This window comes from Orcinus orca, chromosome 20 (assembly GCF_937001465.1).
Source record: "Orcinus orca chromosome 20, mOrcOrc1.1, whole genome shotgun sequence".
Taxonomy (NCBI): Eukaryota; Metazoa; Chordata; class Mammalia; order Artiodactyla; family Delphinidae; genus Orcinus; species Orcinus orca.
Window position 1 is genome coordinate 19,135,340 of NC_064578.1, and position 14,759 is coordinate 19,150,098.

Genomic DNA, 14,759 nt, shown 5'->3' on the forward strand with positions numbered 1-14,759 from the left:
CCTTCTTGCGGCCGGCCTTGCGGGGTCGTGGCTTGCTCTTGGTGAAGCAGATGTTGTGCTTGGTGGACTTAAAGGACTCCAGCCGCCGCTTCATGTTCTGCTGGAAGACCTCCTTGTCCTGGCGCTCCTGCGCATCCTCAGAGATGAAGTGGCGGCTGCAGCTGGCTTTGTACTGACAATGACAGCCCCGCCCTGCCGTGAGGCTGGGTGTCCTGGCCTCCCACAGGGACCCCAGGCCACAGCCCCATGTTCACCATAGCTCCTGCTGGCCCACTGTTGCCAGAACTAGCCATGGATTGAAAAAACAAAACAAAAAATACAGTAGGGACCCAGCCAGACTCTATACTCTCTATATGCTCAGTTCACTGGGGGGAAACTTTCCTTTATCCCAGAACCTGTTTCCTCAAATTTGGCTTTCCGTATTCCCTACTGCCCTCTCCCAGTTCTCTCTGATCTGACGTGACAAGAGGCAGGGGACCCTGTGTCTTGTCCCTCAGGGCTACTGTGAGGCCAAGGGGGGCATTTCCTTCTTTGCACCTCTGTTTATCTGAGCCTGGTCCACATGCCTGGCCCATTTGCCTCCTTTTAACTACACAGGACTCTCTGTCCAGCTGGAACTCTCCAGCTAGCCAGTTCTCCAGCCACCACCGTGACTCCGCAGGCTGCACTTTGAACTTCCATGACTCCCTCTCTTGATACCTTCGACCCCCTCAGTCCCATGATACCTGAATTGGTGTCCAGTTCAGGACCACCCCCATCTCCTCTTTCCAACTCTTTCTCATAAAGACCAAGACCACTACACACTCACTTAGACTGTCTCCACCTCTGCCCTTGACTGCCGAGAGGCCTTTTCATTACCTAGTGGTAACCCCCCAAAGTACTGCCCGCATGTTCCCAATCATTTGTCTTGCCTCACATCCCCAGTCTGGTCCCTTTCCTTTGCCTCATATTTCATGCTTCCCTGAGCTGGATCTAAGAGCCCCCTTTAAGTCTCCTCCCAGCTGCCCTCTTCTACACGCTCACACAGAGGTGCCCCTCTCTCCTGGGCATGCGGGGGCCCAGCTCCTTCACAGGGCTCCTCACTCCCCAACCCAGGCCTCCGCTTTGCTTAGCTCACTCCCTGCCTCCAGCAGTTCCCTGCTCTGCTCCCTCCTCCCTCCCGGTCCTCCACTCCTGCATCTTCAATCCTTCCATCGACACTGGCCCCCCTCCCTCTGCTTTTAAGCATGCTCCTGCCCTTACCTCCTTGAAAAAGGCCTTTCCATTGATACCATTGCCTCGCTTTTGCTGCCAGACTTTTACACTTACATTCTGACACTTCCCCTAGTACCCATTCCTTGACTATCAGAGAAACAGCTCCATGTACATGTATAGCTGATTCACTTTGTTATAAAGCAGAAACTAACACACCATTATAAAGCAATTATACTCCAATAAAGATGTTAAAAAAAAATAAAAAAAGAAATGCAAACTAAAAAAAAAAATACAGCTCCAGGGGGGTTTGCCTGATTGCAACTTCAGTGTGCTGCTTTCTCCCTGGTCAGCAGTGCCATGGCCTCTGGTTAGGCAACATCTGTGCAACGTCCAGCCCTCCTTATGCCCCAGGCCTCCGAGACACCATCTGCTACTGCCCCTCCAAGTGCTCCTTCTCTCTCCTCCGCTGGCTCCCCTTCCTTTTCTTACATGTGCATTCCTCAGTGTTGTCCTTGGCCCCCCTCTCTCCCCTCTAAATGCCCTCCCCAGTGAAAGTGTCCTCTCTCAGCGCCAGCTAGCCCAGGGATACATCTGTGTTTCCCAAACATCAGCCATCAGACCAGCTACATGTGAATCCCCTCAGGGGACTTATTAAGAGCAGATTCCTCATCCCATTGCACACTATAGGATCAGACTCTCCAGGAGAAGCCAGGAATATGTATTCTAGCAAGCTCCCTGGGAGATTCTGATGTAGCCAGGCCAGGAAACCTCTGATACAGATTGCTTCCAAATCTTTATCTCCAGCCCGTATCTCTCTCCTAAACTATAATCTTATGTTTCTAACTGCATACTAGATACTTCTGTCTCTCTCTGATGATATTTCTGTGAAGAACATGAGGAATTATGGATGGTGTTCTGGCATAACTAAGTGGATTTAGAACTGGTTGAGTAACCATACCCAAAAAATTCTTGATCAAGGTCAGTCTGGAGGAAAGTCTTTAGTAGCATGCCACAGGGCTCTGTCCTCAGCTCTATCCTGTTCAACATTTGTATGTTGATTTTGATGACTACAAAGTTAACAGGCTTAGCAAATTTTCCTATGATGTGAATCTGAGGAGATATTTGGTGGCAGACATGGGATCCAAACAATGGAATGATGGGCTAAATCAAATAAGATGACATTTAACAGGGATAAGCACAATCTTAATCCAGTTTTTTTTTTTAATTGACTTCACAAGAACTGGTTGGACTGAACCATTGACCAATCTTACACACACACATCCACAGACAGTCAGTCATTATGTACTTCCTGATGTAATACAATAAGAAATACACAGCACACCTATCGAATGTTCCTGAATACAACCGGGCCTCCAGATTTAACTACCAAGAAATACAGTATGTAGAGGAACATGTTAAACACCACCACTGGAATACAATCAGAATCTGTAAAATGGAACATTCTCTGAGATAATGGATCCAGTTTCTTCAGTAAGTAAATAATGAGAAAAAAAGGAAGACAAAACTATCACCGATTTTTTTAAAAAAATAGAGACATGTTTACTAAATGCAAACTGTGGACTTTATTTGGATCCTGACTTGAACAAACCAGCTGGAAAAAGGTATTTATTGACCACTGGCTGGATATTTGAGGTGAGAAGGAATCACTGTTATTTGTTGTAAGTGATAAGGGTACTATGGCTTTTTTTTTTTAAAGAATTCTTGCCACCTAGAGATACATATGGAAATAGAGATGATATGATGTCTGGAGTTTGCTGTAAGATAATAAAGTGTAGCTGGGGCGTAGGGGGGGACAGAATGTAACAGAATTGACCATGCATTGAAAATTATTGGAGGTGAGTGGTGGTTAAATGAGTTATTCTCTCTAGTTTTCTGAACGACAGAGATTTTCCGTAAGAAAAAAGTAAACAAAACCAAAAAACAAACAAACAAAAAACCCCACAGGTTGGATGCAACAGGGTTTAATAGTCATTAACTGAGGAAGACATGGTGGGTTGCCTGACTGTAAGGACAATATGGGGCCTCAGGGTGGTGAGCCAAAGCTGGAGGGATTCTGGGCTGTGGGAAGAGAATGGCAAGTTCCAGAACTAGAAAGGTGAAAGAGCCACTGTGCCAAACCCAGGCCACGGCAGTGAAAGCCCAGAGTCCTAACCACTAGGCTACCAGAGAACTCCAAGAGCCCTCATTTCTGATGACTAAAGAAGACACACCAAGGACAGGAGCTGCTGGCCTGAGGGCAAGGAGGCCTGTGTGGGAGGAAGACATTTTGAAACCTTTGCAGACTTACTCTGCAGAGCTGCAGAGAGTCAAATCAGGACCAGTGGGAGAAAATTAAAGGAAACCAATCTGTCTCAGCGGTAGAAACAGCCTTGACTGTTAAAGCTGCCAAGAATGGTAACAGCTGGCTTCTCATTTCAAAAAGGTTCAGGGTAATGGCTTGCTGCCCCCTTGTGGGGTTGCAACAGATTCCTTCCTGTATGGGTTGGGCCTTTCCGACCCCAAAGCTTCATGACCTGCATTGGACTAAACTCACATTACCTAAAACAGATGTCTGCCTCCCCCAGGTTAAGGTGGTCCTGCAGGCGGCTTCCTCAGCACTCCTGTTCTGTGACCCCATCAAGCCCTCTGGATCTCCTGCTCTCCCCTTCCTGGCTGATCACACAGTTCTTTGTGCTCCTCTCCCTTCCGACCACCCGGGTCTAATCCACAGTGGTTCACTCCAGCTTCCCAACTGGCTCTCCCAGCCTCTCAACTCACCCCCTCCAGTTTGATCTGCCCTCTGCTACCAGAGAAGACATTCTTAAACAGCTCTTGTAACAGGCCAACCTTTCTCAAAAAAAAAAAAAAAAAAAAAAACTAAAGGTTATAACCAACAAGATGAAGCCCACACTCCTCAACTGGGCATCCATAGCTCTCCACAGGCTGGTGCCAGCTGCCTCTTGAGCCTTCCATTGTGGCCTCCCCAGACAATGCTCCCCCTCAGAACTCTGCCCTGCCTGTTCTCACCCTGTAGCGAGGTTTGTAAAGGCCTCCACAGAGCAGGTGGTGCATCACAGCATCCTCACGGTCCCGGCCGCTGCGTACTGTGTCAATCACCTGCAGATCCAGACATGCTCCACTGCCACTCTCCCTCCTGCAGGAGGGAGGAGACACGTGTGCTAGGGACGGGCCAGGAGGCACAGGCCAGGGGAAGGGCAGAAGCAAAGGTGCTCACAAATCTTGCCCAGAAGGGATTCAGAGAGAGGGTGCAATAGAGAGGAGCTTGAGGAAGGGGAAGGGGGCTCAAGGACTTACAGCAGGTTGGTGACAGAGGTCTCTGCCACAGAATTGCGGCTGGGCATAGAGGGCAGAGTGAGCCCGGTGGAGGACAAGACGTGGCCTCCCTGCAGGGGCCAAGTCAGAGGTCAAAATGGCAATCAGATGAAAGGTGGCCCAGACAATCAGAGGGTAATAAAAAGAATAACAATGGTTAACACACTTTGCTCTTTTGAAGTTCCAGGGACTGTGCTAGGCACTTTTTATACTGAATCTACAAAACTCTGACAGAGGTACTTTTACTCGTGCTTTCTTAACAGTTGAAACTGAGGCTCCGAGAGGACAAGTGACTTACCCAAGGTCACAAGCGTGAGATGATAAGAACTGAACCACATCTCCTGACTCCAGAGTCCAGCTGTTTCCCACCTTCCTGTACTGCCTGCTAGACTCTACATGTCAGCATCAGACCAGGCCCGTTCCTGCAGCTGCCACTTCACAAGACTATGGAGTCTGCTGGGAATTCCCAGCTCCCTGCTCAGGGCCTGCCTGCTTGTCACCGCTTCCTGCCTTGCCCTGCTGGCCACCTGCCCACCCACCATTGTCTGCCGGCCCACCTGGTCCACGAAGCTGATGGCATCCCGGATGTTGAGTCTGTAGTACACATCCCAAATCTGGTCCCGGATGCGGTAGGCTGACCGCCGCATCAACAGCTGACTCAGGTACTTCTTATCAAACTGCTCCCACCTACAGAGGATGCCAGGCCCGGTCCTGAGTGCCATCCCCAAGGCCTGGGCGGCTGGCCCTTCCTCAGACAGGGCAGGGGCACCGCCAGCGCTGGGCCTATGTCTCTTGGTGTGGGCATCAGTCAGGGAGAATCTTGAAGCTGGTCCCTGCCCTTATGGAACTGACAGTGTTGTAGGAAAGCCTGACATTAATGAAGTTATTACATAGAACTGTAAAATTACAACCATGGTAAGAACTATAAAGGATAATTATAGAGTATGATAGGGATTTGTCCTAGTCAGGGAGGCCAGGGAAACCTCCCTAAGGACTTGATGCCTGTGGTAAGATCTGAAGGATGAATAGAGGTTAAGTAAGTGAGAGGGAGGCAAAGGAATGTTCTAGTAGAAAGAACAACATGTGCACAGGTCCCAGTGGCCAGGGCCGGGGGAGCATGGTGGGTTCTGAGTTTCTAAAACAGGGTTCATTTCATTGGCAGACAGATAGTCAAAGACACAGCTGAGCACAATGCGGCTGGTGTCTGGAGGTGCCAGACCATGCAGGGCAGAGCTGCGCAGGCCTCACTGGGGAGCCTTGTCTTATCCTGAGAGTACTGGGACACCAGTACTGCCAGTACTGCCCGAAGGGCTTCAGGAAGAAGTTGCCCAGCCTGAGCCTGACTGTGTCCCTCCTCAGAAGTGTGCACATCCCCCATGCTGCCCTGGCTGGTGAGGCTGCCGCTGCTGAAGGAGCCTCGGGGCAGCTCCCTCACCTGTCCCTCCAGTAGTGATAGCCATGGTGCCCCACAACGTCCTCCACTGCAGCCAGAATGTGGTCAAAAGTCTAGAAGGGGGGTGGGTAGGGGGACCGGATCAGGACTCTGCTCAAAATAGGAGAAGGGAGAGAGGGACAGGCGGAGGGATGGGGTTCTGGTACCCACGTGCTCATGCAGCTCCTGGTTCAGGGTAGGTTTGTGATGCTCACTCCTCTTCACCTTCAGCCACTTGACCAGTGGCTTGATGGTCAGGCCCTACGGACAGGCAGCCAGTGAGCCCTGCCCTGTCCAGTTCCCTGCTGCCTTTCCCTCCTCATAGTTAGGCTTCAGCTTCTGTATCCCCACCTCACTGCACTCAAGGTCTGGGAAGTCAGGCCCCCCTGCCTCCCACAAGAGGAAGAGGAGCCCCTCTCCCATAGGCTCTAAGCCTCCCCCAGGGCCTGCCAGACCCTCTCCCCATCCAGCCTCGTGGGCGCTCCCACCTGCACGATGACTGTGAAGAAGACCACCACAATAGTGGTGGCTACAAAGTAGTCCTTGGCAGGGATCTTGGTCCTGTCCAGGAGGATGACGAGAGCGAAGGCCACAGCCCCCCGCAGGCCCCCATAGGACATCACCACCTGGTCAATCTTGTCCAGAGGGACCAGCCGGAACTGATTCAACACCCACGTCTGCAGGACTACGCCTGCAGCAGGAGGGAGGCCAGTGGGAGCAGGGTGTTGGAGGGCACGCCTGCAGCAGGAGGGAGGCCAGTGGGAGCAGGGTGTTGGAGGGCACGCCTACAGCAGGAGGGAGGCCAGTGGGAGCAGGGTGTTGGAGGGCACGCCTGCAGCAGGAGGGAGGCCAGTAGGAGCAGGGTGTTGGAGGGCACGCCTGCAGCAGGAGGGAGGCCAGTGGGAGCAGGGTGTTGGAGGGCACGCCTGCAGCAGGAGGGAGGCCAGTGGGAGCAGGGTGTTGGAGGGCACGCCTGCAGCAGGAGTGGAGGGCACTGGGCATGGATGGCACCAAGTATCTGGGCTAAGGTCTGACAAGGGCTGGGAGGGGTGAGCAATAAGGGGAGGCTTAGAAATTGTTGACAAGGATGTGGACTCAGACTGGGAGATGAGCTGGGAGGGTGGGCAGGAAGGAGGGTGGGAAAGCAGAGGGTGCCGGCAATACCGAGGGCTCGGAAGAACAGGATGAAGAAGAGGGTGCCCAGCACCAGCCCAGAGTCCCAGGCCCACTTGGAAGAGTCCACGGCCGAGATGCCAAGCAGCATGAAGATGATGGTCTCAGCGCAGCTGGCTAGAGTCTTCATTGTGTACTTGACAGCTGTGCGGGACTTATGGGAGATGTTGGCCTCCACGTACTTCTTACAGCCCAGGCCACACATAGTCACCCTGGGAGAGGAATGGAGAGTCAGGGCGAGTGAGGAGGGGCCACAGGAAGCACAGCCCTTGGGGTTTGAGCATGCACAGGAGAGGGTGTTGCCCATCACAGGATGTCAGATTCTCAGAGCCAAAGCCCAGGGAGGCATGGAGACCATCCAAGGGTAGGTAGTGGTGGTCCTGGGATAAAAGGGTCCGAATCTCCAGGCTTCCCTCTCGGTGCCTTCTGGAGGGGGAAGGTGGGAGAAACATGCTCTGACTAGCGCACTGTGTGAGGCCCCTTTTAGAGTTCTGTGGCCACCAGAGCCAGTAGCACCAGGCCTCAAAGTCCACTTCCAGCTCAGCCTACACCCCAGAGAGCACTTTAAGCAGAGGAATTTTGGGTTCTGGGGTGCCCAGGACAGCCCTAGAGGCAGGTCCTGGAATGTTACCTGAGGCTTAGTATCTCCCCAGGGGAGTCTGAAGCTCCCACTCCCACAAGGGCTCAGGGAGACCTATGGACTCCTCCGGGTCCTGCTTCTGTGCATGTGAGGGCGTCCATCTCCAGTGCCCCCTCCCAGCTGCCTGCCTGCAAGTGCCCCCCCAGGACTCACGCAAGAATGGCGGAGAGCGAGGCCATTTCAGCAGTAAGGTAGGCTGCGTAGGCGAGGAGGAAGACCAGCAGAGGCTCGATGATGCGGACCCGCTTGGTGAAGCGTGTGGTCAGGGCCAGGAGGAAGGCAAAGACTAAGCCCACGGCTGCCCCGCCCAGACTGACCACAAACAAGGAGGCTGGGGGAGGAGTGGGTTGTCAGCATGACCCCTGGCCCGGACCCCACCAGGGCTGACAAGACTGCTGCCTGGCAGGGAGTGGAGGATGATGCCCACTGTGCATGCCCACTGTGCTCCCCAGGGGTCAGGGTCCCAGAGCTAGGATTCCAGGAAAGGCCCTCCTTCTCAGGTTCTCAGGGCCCTATTTCTCCATACATGAGGGAAGGGAATGAGGCAACCCGAGCAGCGTCCTCTGTCCTGACGCGGTGGGGGGCAGGGGCTCAGCAACCCAGGGGAGGCAGACCTCCAGTGCCCGCCAAGAGGGAGGAAATACTGACCGACTCCCTTCAGGTAGTCAGTGGCCTGCACGTTGGCAGAGCCCATCTCCACAAAAGAGTTGCAGACCTTGTACAGCACCTAAGCGAGAAGAGGAGCATCAGGAGCGGCGGGGGAAGGTGGCAGCCTGGACTGCGTGGAGACGGTGAGGCAGGGCCCGGGGAGGAGTGAGGCCTGGTCAGAGCATGGCAGCCTGGGGTCAAGGAACGGCAGCGAGCCGAGCACTCTCACCACAGTAACTGCATCGTTGAGCAGGGACTCGCCGAAGACGATGATAAAGAGGGTCTCGTTGACGTGCACCTCCTCAAAGACAGCCAACACGGCCACGGGGTCCACTGCTGAGATGAGGCTCCCGAACAGCAGGAAGTCCAGCAAGCCAGCCTGCACTCTAGGGGCTTTCGAGGGACAGATGAGGGACAGCAAGTGGTGAGGTACTGAATTGCCTACAGCAGTCCCTGTGACAAGCCCAGACTCCAGCCCCACTGTTAAAACAAGTATCCCCAGAGAGGACCTGGGACGGTGAAGAGAGCGTCGGCCTGCAGGTCAGGAGACCTTAGGTCTTGAGCCTAAGGCCTGCCTTTGCCACTTACCAGCTCTGTGATGTTGGCACTGTCATTGTCACATGACTTCTCATAGGCCATGCCTCCTCATGTGCCTGCCTAACAGTACTGCTGCAAAAATCACACAGGAGCTGGCTACGAGAGCTCTATGTAACCTGGAAAGCTAAGGTGGCACTGACAGTAAGAACTGCAGCAACAGTAACAATAACCACCAGCAGGTGGAAATTGGCTGCTGACTGCCTTTATTCGGGAGAAGAACGAAAGAGAGTGCTTTCTCCCACACCGGTGGTTCTCAGCCTAAGGAATTCGACACGTCTGAATTATCAACATTCAGGGTTGAATGGATTTGGGGGCCAGGGAATGAGGAAGAAGGGAGCAGGACAGGGCAGCCTGAAGGCAAAGAGCCTCAGGAAAACAGACCTCTTCTCCCGCTCACTTTGGACCTGATACCGAATGAGTTTAAGGGCCTCTATTTCCTCATCCATTAAAGTGGGACAAATTATAACCCCAGCAAGGTTGCTATGAAGAGCCAGTGGGATGAGTAAAGAGAGAACACCCAGTGTAGTGTCTTGCATTCTGTGGATGTATAATATGTATTTATTAAAAATAATAATAAAAACAGAAAACCACCCTGATGTGACCTGGGCAGAGCCCTCACAGGAAAGGTGAGCTGTGCCTCAGGGGAGCCAGGCTGGCAAGTGGCAGTATGGTATCAGGGCAGGAGGCAGCCAGAGTCCCAGCCTTGGCAGCCCACACACAGCTGGGAGCCAGGCCCCTACTCAGCTGTCATCTGCAGAAGCCCAGACTCATCTGGCAGGGACCTAAATGAAGGCTGAAGGCCCATCTGGAGCATTGCCTCACACTCCAGTTGGGAGGGACCTAAGATGGAGCTCTCAGGGCATGGCTGTCATCAACACAGGATCTTCAGAGCTGGAGGAGAAGGGAGTTGGGTGATGAGGCTGGCATAGCCTCCCGCTACCAGTCCAGGTCTTAAGGTCACTCACCCACAAGTCCAGCCTGCTGCAGGCCCCAGAGGGCAGCACCTGTCGTGAAGGCATTCCAGAGTGTGCCCACCACAGCGTAGGTGAGGATGGCGCCCAGGTTGTCAAAGAATAGCCGGCTAGGCATGAAATAGCCCGAGTCCAGCACGATAGGAGGCAACAGGAAGAGGAAGAAGGTGCCTGGCTCCAGCTGGTATTCAGCTTTCTTGGCCACAGCCAAGACAATGCCCCCCAGCACCAGTCCCAGCAAAATCAGCAGGCAGCTCTCAGGGACCAGAGACGTCACCTTCCGAGACAAGTGAAACACTACAATGCAAGAAGAGGGCAAGAGGTATCAGCTTATGGGATGCGTGCGCGCGCGCGCGCGCGCGCGCACACACACACACACACACACACACACACACACACACACACACACAGTGGCCTATAACCTCCCAGTCTTAGAAGTTTATTCAAGGTCGAGACCCCTGACACTGGGACCAAGGAAGAAGAAACATTCAGGACTGCTAGAATCTCCAGCCTCCAGGGCTTCAAATCCCCCACTGCAGCCAAAGTTGTCTGTTTCTTGGTGCTCCTGTCACGGTAACCTAGACCTTTGCTTACTTTTTCCACCTCTGGAAATGCCCCCTCCTCTCTACTCTCATCCTTGAAGGACCTCACCTTTCTCTGATCTCCCTTATCCATTGCCATTATTTGAATCTCAGCAAATACTAGGTATATTTTTATGCATAACTCAGCTGTAAAAATCAGGACCTCTGGAGTCAGGCTGCCTGGGTTTAAAGCCTAGCTCTTCCATTTACTAGTTCTGTGACCTTGGAGCAAATAACTTCACCTCTTTGACTTTCAGTTTTCCCATCAGTAAAATGGGGATAAAAACAGTAATGATCTCATAAGATTGTTGTGAGGTTTAAGTAAGGCAGTCTACTCAAAAGCACTTAGCCCAGTGGTTTACAGTAAGCACTCTATAAATGTTACCTATTATTATATTATTGTGCCCTGCCTCTCGAGCTAGACCATAATGCATAACATACCTCCTAGGAGCACTGTAAACCTCCTAGCCCAATGTGCTTTTCATTATATAGGCTCACTAAGGACTCAGTAGTTTAAAAAGCATTAAGTTTAGCAGTCAGAGATCCAGTTCTTCTTCTGGCTCCATTCCTTCCTAATTGTGTGATCTCAGGCAAATTATTTAATTTACCTGAATTTCAATTTCTTCTCCTGTAATATGGGAAAAGATACCCATCACACAGGGTGAGGATAAAATGATATAGTGTGAATTTTCCTAGCAGAATGTCAGACACATAATAGGATCTCAGCAAATGTTAATTCAATATGACTCTGGGAGAAAATAATAACAGATATGTCCCTAGGAAAGAAGAGGAGGTTTTCTAGCGCTATTGCCACTCCTACCTTTGCCTCCTAATATAAACTGTTTTGGCTTTCCCTTGGGACCTGAGACCAGATGAGCACCTCTCCCCAGACAATCCCTAGAGTGGTGGGTAGTGAGGGAAGCCTCTGCGTTAGGCTGTGTGAGACCCAATGCCAAGACAGTGCCCTTTGGAAGCTGTACCCAGAGAGCCTAGGGCAGTGCCTGGCACATGGTGGGATCTACATAAATATTTGGTGAATAAAAGGAAAAAAAAAATCTCCTGGTAATGAAGCTGGGGGAAGGTATCTCTGAACATTCTACCCATCTCCCCTGCCCCCATTCCCAAGGATTTTGTTTTGTTTTGTTTTGTTTTGTTTGATGAGAAAAAGGCTCTCTTCTACCTCCATAGGAGATGTCATCCAAGCTAGAAAAAGCACTATGATTTATGGGGGAAGCTACAGTCATTGCTGTAAACCCTAAATAAGACAGGAACTCTCCAACTGGCAGACTTCTCAGCAAACCCAATTCTTGGCTCCCAAATCTGAGGCTCCTCCCACCTTGCTCTCATTGCTGCCAGGCCCTAAGGTGAGCTCAGCCATAGCTCTTCCCACACTCATCCCTACCTTTGGTCCCCCTTTCCTCTCCTTCAGGGACTTTATTCCATCCTTATCTCCAGAGCATGTATTAATCCCAGTAAAAACCCTTCACAAAAGCTGTTCTCTGACAGCACTAGGCTCCCTGAGGGCATTTCAAGCCCCATTTTCCATTATTAATGGGCTGCCACAGCAGAGTGGAGAGTTCTTCTGTTCCTGCCCAGCCCCCACCCCCAGCTGTGTCCCTGGGGGGAGAAGGGGGCAAATCCTAGACTGTGTGATTCCTACATGAAGACTGTATTGGTGAGACTGGAGTACAGGCTGTGCCTGCATAGATGGGGAGTGAGTAGCAACGGCTCAGCTATAATTAGTCACCCCCACAGCAGAGCCTGCACAACAGGGAGAGGGAGGAGGGTCTGTGGTGGGAGGAGGGACCACTGGCTGCTCAGAAGTGGGGAGGAAGGGGCAGAGGCAAGGAAAAGCAGCTCTATTCAAGGAAAGGAGTCTGAAGCACAACCTTTATTGTGCAGACTGAAGGAGACTGGATGTATGAAAGCATCTAGTGCAGGCAGTGCAGAGTATAAAGCCCCAATAAATGGAAGTTTCTTACATCCTGAGGTGGGAAGAAGGTAGACCTGAATTGGGGCGGGGGGCACCGCTAGGCACAAGAAGGGGGCACCTTTAGGGGAGCAGAGGGGGGATAGAGGAAAAGTGGCAGTTTAGTATCCCAAGAGAATGGACACTTGGCGGTGGCCTCCAGGGAAGGCTGCTTCCTCAGAACCAGGATGCCTGGGTTTGTAGGAGAACACCATCCCCTCAATGTCCCCACACGTCTTCACTGCTGACAGAAGCTTTTAGGAGGCTGGGGATTGGTGGAGGAGAGCCCAGATCAAAGAGCTTACTTCAAGGAGAAGAGAGGAAAGGGCAAAGGAATCTAGGGATGGGGCTGGAGAGAGCTGGGGCAGCCCTTTGAGAAGGCAAATCCTCAGGGCTCCCACTCGAGGAGAAGGGGAGGAGGGAGATCAACAAGAGGAGGCGCAGAAACAATGTGAGAGCCTGGATTTGTGGAATCGGAAGCTAGGTCGGGGCACTCTGCAAGAAGCCGGCCCGGATCTGGGGACTAGGGGTTGGGGGCGGGTCCAATGACGGCCGCCGGCCCTGGCGCACGCACACACGCACTCACCGATTTTAGCCAGGCTGGCCACCAGGATCCAGAGGGCTACCAGGTAGGGCGCCTCCACCTCGTGCCACTGCCAGCGGAAGAGCGCCAACCCTGGGGGAGGCTCACCCGGCGACCCCGGCTCCTGGGTGGGCTCTTCGGTTGCTCCCGCCCCCGCCAGGGGCAGCCAGAGCAGCGGCAGTGCAGCGCGCAGCATCCTGCCGCCTGCCTAGCAGCCCTCCCGGCACCGCACGGCCGCCGGCCCCGCGTCGCCGCCGCCGCCTCCGCCTACCGGCCGCCCCCGCGTCACAGGCACGTGGGGCCCGCTCCCCCCAATCCCGGCTCCGATACCCCCAACCCAGGTCCGGACTCCGAGACCCTGCCCCGGGCGTCCGTGAGTGCGGACGCCTGCCCCTCCGCTCTAAACCAGTCCCGACTCTGGAAATTCCCCAGTGCAGCCCTTCCCCAAGTCCTGCAACCTATTCCTTCAAGCGCGCTCCCCCAAACTCTCCCCAAACCTCCCCCGACCCGGATTCAGAGCTGTGAGCGGCCACAGCCCTCCAGGGGCACCTCTGCATTCCACCAGCCGGTGGCGACAGTGGCGACGGCCAGCCGCTGGAGTGACCGGGGTCTGCCGGGGGGCGGGGTCCAGGCGGGAGGAGCGCGGCCCCGCCACCGAGAGTGCTGTCAGCAGCCAGCAGCCGGTCCCCGATACCGAGGCCGCGGGCTCCGGCGCTGCCGGGTGCAGACTGGAGGGGCCCCCTTCGGGTCCCCGCCCAGACCAGAGCTGCGCACGCGCACTAGGCCCGTTTTAGAAAGCCGTGAGGGACAACTGTCCCCATCGTCCCCAGAAATCCCAAGGCCCAGATTGGACCCAGCTCATTCCAGGCTGAATAGGAGGCTGTTCCTCTTCATTTACCAAACCGAGGGACAGCCGGCCTCCCTTTCCCTTAAACTACAGTGAACGCTTCTCACCTTTTCCATGAGACAATGAAGGAAACGTATCTTCTTCCCTAAACTATGGAAACCCCAGTCTATCGATTCCCTTCAAACTAAGAGGGATCCACCCAACCTCTTCCCCAAACCTGAGGGGGCATTCGGCTTATCTTGCCCCAAACTGAAAAGGACCGTTTCCACTTTTCATTCAAGCTGAAGGGCAACCCATCCCCGTTCTTCCCTAAAATTGAGGGTAACGTTCTACCTCGCCGCCAAACTGAGTCATCCCATCCTTTTCCCAGAATTAGGGGCACCCTTACCTCTTTTTCCTCCAACTAAAGGTAAATGATCCCACCTCTTCCTTCGAATTGAGTGTAATCTATTTTCACTTCTTGCTCTAAACTGAAAGGGACCCATCTACCTGCTTTCTCCAAATGAGGGAAGCCCATCCACTTCATCCCTCACCTGAAGGAATCAGGACCTTCTCGCCCCTAAACTGAGGGGGACCTGACGGGCCACGATCCGAAGAAACTTGCACCCCACCTTGCCCTAAAGAGAGCGCAGCCTCACCGCCCCCAAGCCCAAAGAAAGCCTCCCCGTGCTCCGCGCGCTCTCGAAGTGGGTGAGGGGCGCGCGAGCTCGGGTTTTCCCCCAGACTAGCCAGTGAACTAACAGGACCATGATCACGCCCTCTGAGTGGCTGGCTGCAGTCTCCGCCACCGG

General features: G+C 53.4%; 1 protein-coding gene and 1 long non-coding RNA gene across 6 annotated transcripts in view; one reads left to right on the forward strand and one right to left on the reverse strand.

Annotated features, from left to right (window-relative positions):
• The window catches only part of LOC125962746 (uncharacterized), a 15,438-nt gene extending 10,400 nt beyond the window's left edge, over positions 1–5,038 (forward strand). The window contains exon 3 of the long non-coding RNA XR_007474435.1: positions 4,791–5,038. This is a non-coding gene — a long non-coding RNA (uncharacterized LOC125962746). The remainder of the gene's footprint in view (positions 1–4,790) is intronic.
• SLC9A5 (solute carrier family 9 member A5) overlaps positions 1–14,728 on the reverse strand; it is a 20,517-nt gene extending 5,789 nt beyond the window's left edge. Inside the window, exons 1-14 of one of the 5 annotated variants that reach the window (XM_033407709.2) lie at positions 13,125–14,728; positions 9,983–10,285; positions 8,650–8,813; positions 8,421–8,499; positions 7,926–8,103; positions 7,124–7,344; positions 6,448–6,650; positions 6,131–6,220; positions 5,963–6,033; positions 5,085–5,214; positions 4,510–4,598; positions 4,222–4,348; positions 3,973–4,041; positions 1,473–3,273 (exon numbers count right to left, since the gene is read on the reverse strand). In XM_033407709.2, coding sequence (XP_033263600.1) covers positions 3,187–3,273; positions 3,973–4,041; positions 4,222–4,348; positions 4,510–4,598; positions 5,085–5,214; positions 5,963–6,033; positions 6,131–6,220; positions 6,448–6,650; positions 7,124–7,344; positions 7,926–8,103; positions 8,421–8,499; positions 8,650–8,813; positions 9,983–10,285; positions 13,125–13,317 — 2,004 coding nt within the window. In that variant the 5' untranslated portion in view covers positions 13,318–14,728 and the 3' untranslated portion in view covers positions 1,473–3,186. Of the gene's footprint in view, position 1; positions 173–1,472; positions 3,274–3,972; positions 4,042–4,221; positions 4,349–4,509; positions 4,599–5,084; positions 5,215–5,962; positions 6,034–6,130; positions 6,221–6,447; positions 6,651–7,123; positions 7,345–7,925; positions 8,104–8,420; positions 8,500–8,649; positions 8,814–9,982; positions 10,286–13,124 lie in introns of those variants that run through there. The other 4 variants (XM_004280862.4, XM_033407710.2, XR_004477461.2 and 1 more) reach the window with 4 other exon arrangements.
• Positions 14,729–14,759: the final 31 nt, after the last annotated feature.